The sequence below is a fragment of the Bison bison genome, unplaced genomic scaffold, assembly GCF_000754665.1.
Source record: "Bison bison bison isolate TAMUID 2011002044 unplaced genomic scaffold, Bison_UMD1.0 scf7180017864313, whole genome shotgun sequence".
NCBI lineage: Eukaryota > Metazoa > Chordata > Mammalia > Artiodactyla > Bovidae > Bison > Bison bison.
In genome coordinates this window covers 2072418-2080469 of record NW_011494885.1, presented here as the reverse complement: position 1 = coordinate 2080469, position 8052 = coordinate 2072418, and the positions used below count along the sequence as shown (strand labels likewise).

General features: G+C 53.9%; 2 protein-coding genes across 2 annotated transcripts in view; one reads left to right on the top strand and one right to left on the bottom strand.

The window, feature by feature from the left end:
• MARK4 (MAP/microtubule affinity-regulating kinase 4) overlaps positions 1-4555 on the bottom strand; it is a 26078-nt gene extending 21523 nt beyond the window's left edge. The window contains exons 1-4 of the mRNA XM_010852697.1: positions 3560-4555; positions 971-1024; positions 825-873; positions 26-96 (exon numbers count right to left, since the gene is read on the bottom strand). Coding sequence (XP_010850999.1) covers positions 26-96; positions 825-873; positions 971-1024; positions 3560-3877 — 492 coding nt within the window. The 5' untranslated portion in view covers positions 3878-4555. The remainder of the gene's footprint in view (positions 1-25; positions 97-824; positions 874-970; positions 1025-3559) is intronic.
• Positions 4556-5410: 855 nt separating this feature from the next.
• The window catches only part of LOC104997777, a 16167-nt gene continuing 13525 nt past the window's right edge, over positions 5411-8052 (top strand). The window contains exon 1 of the mRNA XM_010852696.1: positions 5411-5504. Coding sequence (XP_010850998.1) covers positions 5411-5504 — 94 coding nt within the window. The remainder of the gene's footprint in view (positions 5505-8052) is intronic.

Here is an 8052-nt window from a genome sequence, read left to right as displayed (position 1 = left end):
AGAGCAGGGCGGGGAGGGGAGGGGCCTCACCAGCACTTGCATATTCCATCACCAGGTACAGCGTCTTCTCCGTCTCAATCACCTCGAAGAGCTTCACTGCAGTGGCCAGGGGGTGGTGGCAGAGGGGTTAAGCGAGAAGAGACCCCTCAGCCTCCACCTGCACTCAGTAACTGCACATGTGCTGACCACGACACCCCTTACTCAAGAACAGTCAATGGCTCCCTACTGATGGCAAGATTTTTCCAAACTCCCTGACCCCACTTGACCACCGTCTCCACTTCCTCACAAGAATGTCAGCTCTGTGAGGCTGGGGATGTGTGCCTGTTTTCTTCACTGCTGGGCCCCAGAGTCTGGCACATGAGCAGCCACTCAGGGAATACTTACTGAGTACATGAACAAGCGGATAAATAAATGCTGCGGCCACATTCAGGCCAGGCCATATCCTGCTTCTCTGGTAAAGACCTCACTCTCTCGGCTCTGACTAATGATAATGACAATGACAATGGATGCTGCTGATGACAATAATCAGAGCGGCTCCCACAGCTTAGCTCCGAACTAAGTGTTCTGCACGCATGATCTTATCCGGTCCTCACAATGACCTTGAAGTAATAAGCCCTCTTATCACCCCCCACTCCAGAGGAGGACATTGAGGCTCAGAGAGGTTGAGTGACTCACCCAAGGTCACACAGCCAGGAAGCAGGGATATTGCTATGAGAAAACATTTCTTTCTAACTGCTATAATAGCCAGTTCTCTCTTCCCCCGATTCTCTTTTCCCAAGTGCCCTGGTTGGTATCCACCAAGCCCACTCCCTTCCCCTCCTCACCGATGTTGGGGTGGTTTAGGCCCTTCATGATACGGACTTCTCGGAACAGCTGGAAGAAAGGAAAAAAGAGAAAGATGAGGGTGGGGGGTTTCAAGGACCCTCTCCCCAACCTTTCCCCCGCCTTGCTCCCTCTCCCTGGGTCTCACCTTTTGCAGGCTGCTGGGGTTCAGCTGGGTTTTGTCAATGATCTTGATGGCGACCTGGAGATGGAAGAAAGGGGAAAAGGTCAAGGTACCACAGGTCCTCAAGCTGGGAAAGGGCCCCTCATCCAGACACCCTGGTATGTCCTTCCTTTGTCCCCTTTCAGAAACAGCACTCTACCCGGGCCATTCTTAGTGGATGGGGATTGGAACCGCAGGGCCTTTGCACATGCTGTTATCACCATCTCCAGTGCTACCCTTACTTCTGCAGGGAAATATCCCCTATGCCATCATGGGGTCTGGTTGGGGCTGCTCCAGGGGCCTGTCCAGAGTGAGGGTGACCGAGACCCTGAGGGGGCCCCTGTGTGAGGGCATCTCAGATCATTCACACTGTGGAACAAGAAATAATAGCTCACATTTATCAAGTAGTCACATGAGCCAGGCCCTGGTCTATGTGCTTTACAAATGAGAACTCTTTTTTTTTTTTGGCCACCTGGCATGTGGGATCTTAGTCCCTCAAGCAGGGATTCAACCTGCACCCTTTGTACTGGAAGCACAGAGTCAACCACTGGACCACCAGGATAAGTCCCTAAATGAGAACTCTTTGAATTCTCCCAACAACCCCAGGAGATTATCCTCATTTTCACAAATGGCATAGAGCTGTTCCAAAATATGGCCAAGGTTATACGGCTGGGAAGTTTGTGGGCTGGGGGTTGAACTTATGCAGCTTGACAGAGTCAACCTTTTACACACTTAAAATCTATAGCTAGTTTTGAAAGAGTTTTGGGATAGTCATCATTGGGGAAAAATCAAAATGTTATTGAAGCCTCTTTATACTTATCTTGCAGTTTAGCTAAGTTTTTATTTTAAATTACACATTAGGGTACAGCACTTCAAAAGTCTTAATCCAGCTTAGGTCTTTGGTTTTCTCAAAGAGTTTTGGGGTTACCCTCAGTCACCCCAGATCCACTGGATTACAGAACTCTTCCCCTGGGAGGCTCTGTTCCCTAAGAAACCCCTGGAGTCACGTTCAAAACCCATGTGAGGGGAATAATGCACTTTTTGCAGGGGAAGAGGGTCCCTAAGCTTCCTTTATATTTTCACAAATGGGTTTTTAATCTCGACAAGCACTTTGTATGCCAGTATTGAGATGATCATATGGCTTCTGTCCTTGAATCTGTGAATGTGGCAAAGTACATGAATAAATTGTCAATTTGAAAAGAACTGTGCATTCCTCAAATAAACCCAGCTTTGTCACCATGCAACTTTCTTTAATTGACACGTCAGAGTCTATTTGCTAATATTTTGTTGAAGCTTTCTGTATCTATATTCACACGTAAGACTAGCCTCCAATTTTATGTCTTACCTGGTTTCACTGTCACTGTTGAACAAGCACATAAAATCTGGCAGCGGAACTTCTTTCTCTAGTCTCTGGAAGTACTGGCATAAAACTGGAATGTTTGGTACAATTTGCCCATAAAACCACTGGGGCCTGGTATCTTTTGTGTGTATGGCATAGACAATGTGAGAGCAGGAGAAACTGCTCCTGTCGCTTCTCTAAAATTGAAAGAGGTGTAGAGGGGTCATAAACACACCCAATCTCTTTTTATCCCCCACAATGGCACCCCACTCCAGTACTTTTGTCTGGCAAATCCCATGGATGGAGAAGCCTGGTAGGCTGCAGTCCATGGGGTCGCTAGGAGTCGGACACGACTGAGCGACTTCACTTTCACTTTTCACTTTCATGCATTGAAGAAGGAAATGGCAACCCACTTCAGTGTTTTCGCCTGGAGAATCCCAGGGATGGGGGAGCCTGGTGGACTGCCGTCTATGGGGTCGCACAGAGTCGGACACGACTGAAGCGACTTAGCAGCAGCACCAAGTGTGAGTTACAGACTCCTCTCCATTTCTGCAACATTGTTGCCACACTCAGTGTATATATGCCCACCTTAGAAGGCTAGGTGGGGAGGGTGCCTAAACATGAATAAACCTCTTGCATTCTCAATAAAGATCACTGGAAGACTCCATTGTGGACTCCAATGGTGGACTCCAAAGTCCACCATTAAAACAGGGAGGTGGCCTAGCTGTAGGGGCTTCCCAGGTGACACCAGGGGTAGAGAACCCGCCTGCCAATGTGGGAGACGTAAGAGACATGGGTTTGATCTCTGGGTGGGGAAGATCCCCTGGAGGTGGACATGGCAACCCACTCCAATATTCTTGACTGCAGAATCCCATGGACAGAGGAGCCTGGTGGGCTACAGTCCATGGGGTCGCAAAGAGTCGGACACGACTGAAGCGACTGAGCATGCGCGCACGGCCTAAGTTTAGGCACAAAAGCCATGTGACTTCAAAGAAACTGTGCATATGGCTTGCCTGTGACCTGACTGAGATGCCCCACAATTCCAGGGACGCCTGAAACTAGCTCTCTTCTCCTACTTGGGTTGTTCTGGAACAAAAATCGAAGATGTTCTGAGAATCAGAGATTTACCTGCGGTCACAAAGCCAAGTGAGGGCCAAGCCTGACCTCCTCCCACCAAGCACCAGGGCTGCAGGATTCTGCCCCCAGCCCTGCTCCCCGCCCCACCCTCCACTCACCTCCCGGCCAGTAAGGATGTGGCGGGCCAGCTTGACTTTGGCAAAGTTGCCTTTCCCAATGGTCCTCAGCAGGCGGTAGTTGCCTACGTGGGGCTGCTCCTCAGGACAGGAGGCGATGGAGTTCCGGCAGCGGGCGCCCAGGGAGCGGCTGGACCAGGACGGGCCCTTGTCCGAGGAGCGGCCACTGCCCAGGGTGCCATGCTGAGTGGGGGAGACGGAGCGTGAGTGGCGGGCAGCGCCCGTCCAACCCGCCAGCATGCTCGGGCGGCTAACTCCAGCCATGGCCACTGCCCCCCTCAAGGCCCTTTGCAAACCCATGCGGGACAGAGACCTTTGGTTCCCCTACCCTTCTCTCCAAAAAGACATCTCCAAGAACAAAGATGCTGGGGGCCCCCCAACTCTTAGGCACTTGGGACCCCAGATATCAGCTGTCTTCTTCTTTCCCCTTCCCTTTGATCAGGCTACCCCTACCTCAATGTCCTCTCCTAATTACTGGGACCTCCATCAGCTCCAAGATACTTGATTCTAATGCTGCAGCCCTCAACCCCCATGTCTGAACTCAACCCTCTACCCCAACTCTCACTGCTCCTAACTTTCCATATTCTCTCTGTCCCCACCCAGCCCCTCAATTCCATGGCAAACCCATGTATCAACATTTCACTCCCAGTTTCCTGCTCCTACTGTTTTCTTCTGATCCTTACTGCCCCCAGTTCTACTCCAAACACTGTAACCAAGCGTCTTTCATTCCACCCTGACACTGTAGGCCACACTGTCAACCTTCCTCTGGTAGGAGACTTTGTTGCCTCCTCTATCCCCCCACCCCCACCACTGCCCTGTGAAACACCGCAGCTCCATCGGCGCCCCGACCCGCGGTCTCCCACGCCACACCACAATCTGTCCCTGACGTTCTGTTCCTGCCGTCCTGTCCCTTCCGGGCCTCTCCCCCCGCAGGTCACCTGCCTGCTCCTGGCTGCCCTGCCCTCATTGTGAGCCTCAGGGACTGTGCCTCCCTTTCAGAGCTGGGGCCCAGGGTGCGGGAGACAGAGGCCCCAAGCCAAGATGGCTCAGCTCAGACCCTGTGCTGTCCCTGAGCCCTTCCCAGGGCTGGGGGATGGGACTCAGGAGGACAGGGAACTGAGGAAGAGAGAAGGCTAAATATGCAACAAAGAGAAGGGCCCAGGGCAGCTCCTTGCAGGGACTCTGCCAGGCCACTTAACAGTGATGAGGACCAATATCTAATGAGCACTGGTCATTAAAGCATCATCATCCCCATTTTACAGGTAGGAAAACTGAGGCTCAGGGCTTCCCGGGTGACTCAGATGGTAAAGAATCCGTCTGCAATGCAGAAGACCTGAGCTCAATCCCTTGGTTGGAAAGATCCCTTGGAGAAGGGAATGGCTACCCATTCCAGTATTCTTGTCTGGAGACTTCTGGGACAGAAGAGCCTGAAGGGCTACTTATAGTCCATGGGGTCACAAAGAGTCGGACACGACTGAGTGACTAACACTTTCACTTTCAACTGAGGTTCATCGCTGGGACCTGAACCCAGATGGTGTACCCCAGAGTTATGTCTTCCCCTTCGCCACACCATGCTGCCTCACGCTCCTGTCATTTTTATTAAGTAGCCTTTACTACGGGCCAAATCCTGGGCTTTAATGCACCTCATCTGCATTTAATCCCCACAGCAGCCCATTGAGGGTGGCACCAGCACCCCCATATTCCAGAGGAGAAACTGAGGCTTGTGGTGAGATGCTGCCTTGTCAAGGTCACACGGTTCATTCATAAGAAACAGGGAGGTAATGTTCCCCATGAGGGGCAGAAAGACAGCCGCAGTGCTGGAGCCCTAGCCGCATGCCTGCGGCCCACTGTGCCATTACCCTGGCCTCCAAGGGGGGCCCGATTATGATCCGCACTCCTTACACAGGGACCCCAGGGCTGAGGCACGGTCAGTACCTTGCCCAAGGTCACAGGGCAGAAGGAACAGAGTGCCTAGGATTTGAACCCGGCTCTGCAGACTCCTGAGCCCCCAGCTGTTTCCCACATTCCCCGCTGGGCTGCTCACAACCCCGGGCCTCCTCCCAGGGGAAGGTGGGAAAAGAGTTGGAGATCCTGGCAGATAACAGCTCTGATTCTCACCCAGATAAGGGCTTGGAGAAGAATCCCCATTAGGTGGCACCAGGGGAGCCAACTGGGGCTGGGCTGGCATCCCACTGAAGGCAGCGTGGCTGAGGAACCCCTGCAAGGGGCCGCTGGGGCAGTGGGTGATAAAGCCCCCAGGGGCTGGGGGCGGGAGCTAAAATTGGCGAGCACCACCAGCTGGCCCAGCTCCCTCCTGACCGGCTGGCGCCCCAACACTGAGCCTGTTGCTAGGGAACCTCCAGAGGCTGGGTGGTAGGGGGCCTGGAACTTGGGCATGACCCCACATGGCTGTTGTCATGGTAGGTGGCGTCATGTCCAGGTGGCAAAGGAGGGGGGTATGATGACCTCAGATTCCAGAAGAGGTGACCCTCTGCCAGGACTGACAAGCAGATCTTACAGACTAGAGTTGGGAGGAGAGGGGAGAATTAACCATCCCCAAATTTCCCCACACATCTGAACATGAGGAGGAGGAAGTGCTTGTATGAGCCCTGTTTGCTGGATGAGGAAACTGAGGTTCAGAGAGGTGAGGTCACTTGCCTGAGGTCACACAGCTAGGGAGGGACAGAAACTCGATGTGAACTTGTGCTTCTCCGGATAACCAAAGTCATTAACAACAACAATAATAATAGCAGCTACAATAGGCCTGGTCCTATGCATCTTATTCACATAATCTCATTGGCTCCTTTTACAACATCCCTAACAGGGAGGTGCTACCATCCATCCCATTTAGAGGTGAAGAAACTGAGGCTCCAAGCAGGGAATGGGCCTGCAGGCTCGCACAGCAACCAGTGACAGCCCTGTACTGAGGATGCACTGCCGTCTGACTCGCACCCGCAGTCACAGCAGCTGCGAACACGTGTGGGGCGCGTCCTGTGTGTCAGGCTTGCCCCATCATCTCGACTAATCCTCTGAGGAATTCAAATGATCACCCCCATTTTGCAGGGCAGGAAACTGAGGCTCAGAAGGAGAGAACCAGCTATCTGAGGTCACAGGGCAAAGTGGCTGGCATAGCCAGGCCTGTGGGCTCCCTGTCACAGCCTGGGGTGACTGGGGGAGTGGTGGTTCTCATTGGAAACTCCAAATCAGAGTCTGGCCCGGAGCATGATGGCCGGTGGCGGCAGTGGTGACGGTGATGAGGGACAGAGCTTTCTGAGGCAGGGTCCTGCGAGACGAAGGGACAGAGACAAAACTCTCTGGTGGGCATCTAGGGTGAGGCTGGCTGGGGATTGGCAGGGAGCTGGCAGAACGCCCGGGGGGGAAAGGGATGAAGAACCCAGCTGGGGAAAAGTCTGGCATTGTTTGGTGGGAGAGTCTTCAGAAGTGCTGAGAGTGAACAGAAATTAGGGAAATGAGGATTAGGGGGATCGATCTCCTTGGGGTTGTTCCGGGATGTGGTGTAGGGGCAGGGGGACCTGGGAACAGTGGGAAGGGTCCAAGCCATGGGGCAGTGGAAGTCAGTGGCCAAGGATACCTGAGCCAGGGGCCTGGGTCTTGAGGAAACTCCTAGAAGTTAAAGAAGAGGGTTTCCAGGAGCAGTCCCTGGAACCAGAGAGAGGTCCAGGGGCCTGAAATCCTGGGGAAGGGGCTTCCCGGGCAAGCGGTGGATCCAAGGGACAAAGCCTGAGCCTGGTGGGAGGTCAGGGGCCTAGGAACCTGGGGAGAAAGCTCCCAGCAGACAGACACCAAGAGAAGAGGGCTTAGACCAGGGCAAAACCAGAAGCTTCAAGCCCAGGAGTCTTCTGGAAGAAAGATCTGGGGCCAGGCCTTGTGGGCTGGGGAAGGGTTCTGACACTGAGGAGGGGGCTTCCCTGGGAGGCCAGACCCCCTGGCAAGGAAGAGGGAGGCCCTGGGGGCAGCAGAAGGGATGGGGGCCTGGAGCTCTAAGGGGTGAGGTAGTATCCTGTCAGAAGCAGGGGTCACAGGGTTGAGGGCTTGAGGAGGGGGCTTGCCTGAAGCAGAGGAGTTGATACAGGAAGGATGAGGCCTGGAGTCAGATTGGTTCAGGGCCTAGAAATCTGAGACTGAGCTGGGGGTGCCTGGAAGTTGGAAGCCAAGGCTTCCTGGGAGAGGAAGAGACTAGAGAGGGTCTGGGGTGGGGGGGGATCTGTGGGGATGGGAGGTGCTGAGGATCCAGAGACAGGGCTGCTTGGAAGATGGGGACCAGGCCTTGGAAGTGGAGAGACCTTGAACAAGCTAGAAAGGGCCCTCGGCCCAGGAAAGGTGGAACTGGCTTCCTGTGAGGGGGTGCCCACAGGAGCCAGGAGCATTCTGGAGGGCCGGAAAGCTGTGGATGAGAAGAGGTGATCATGGGGAACCCGGCACCCAGATCCAGTCGCCGAAGGCCAGAGGGCAGA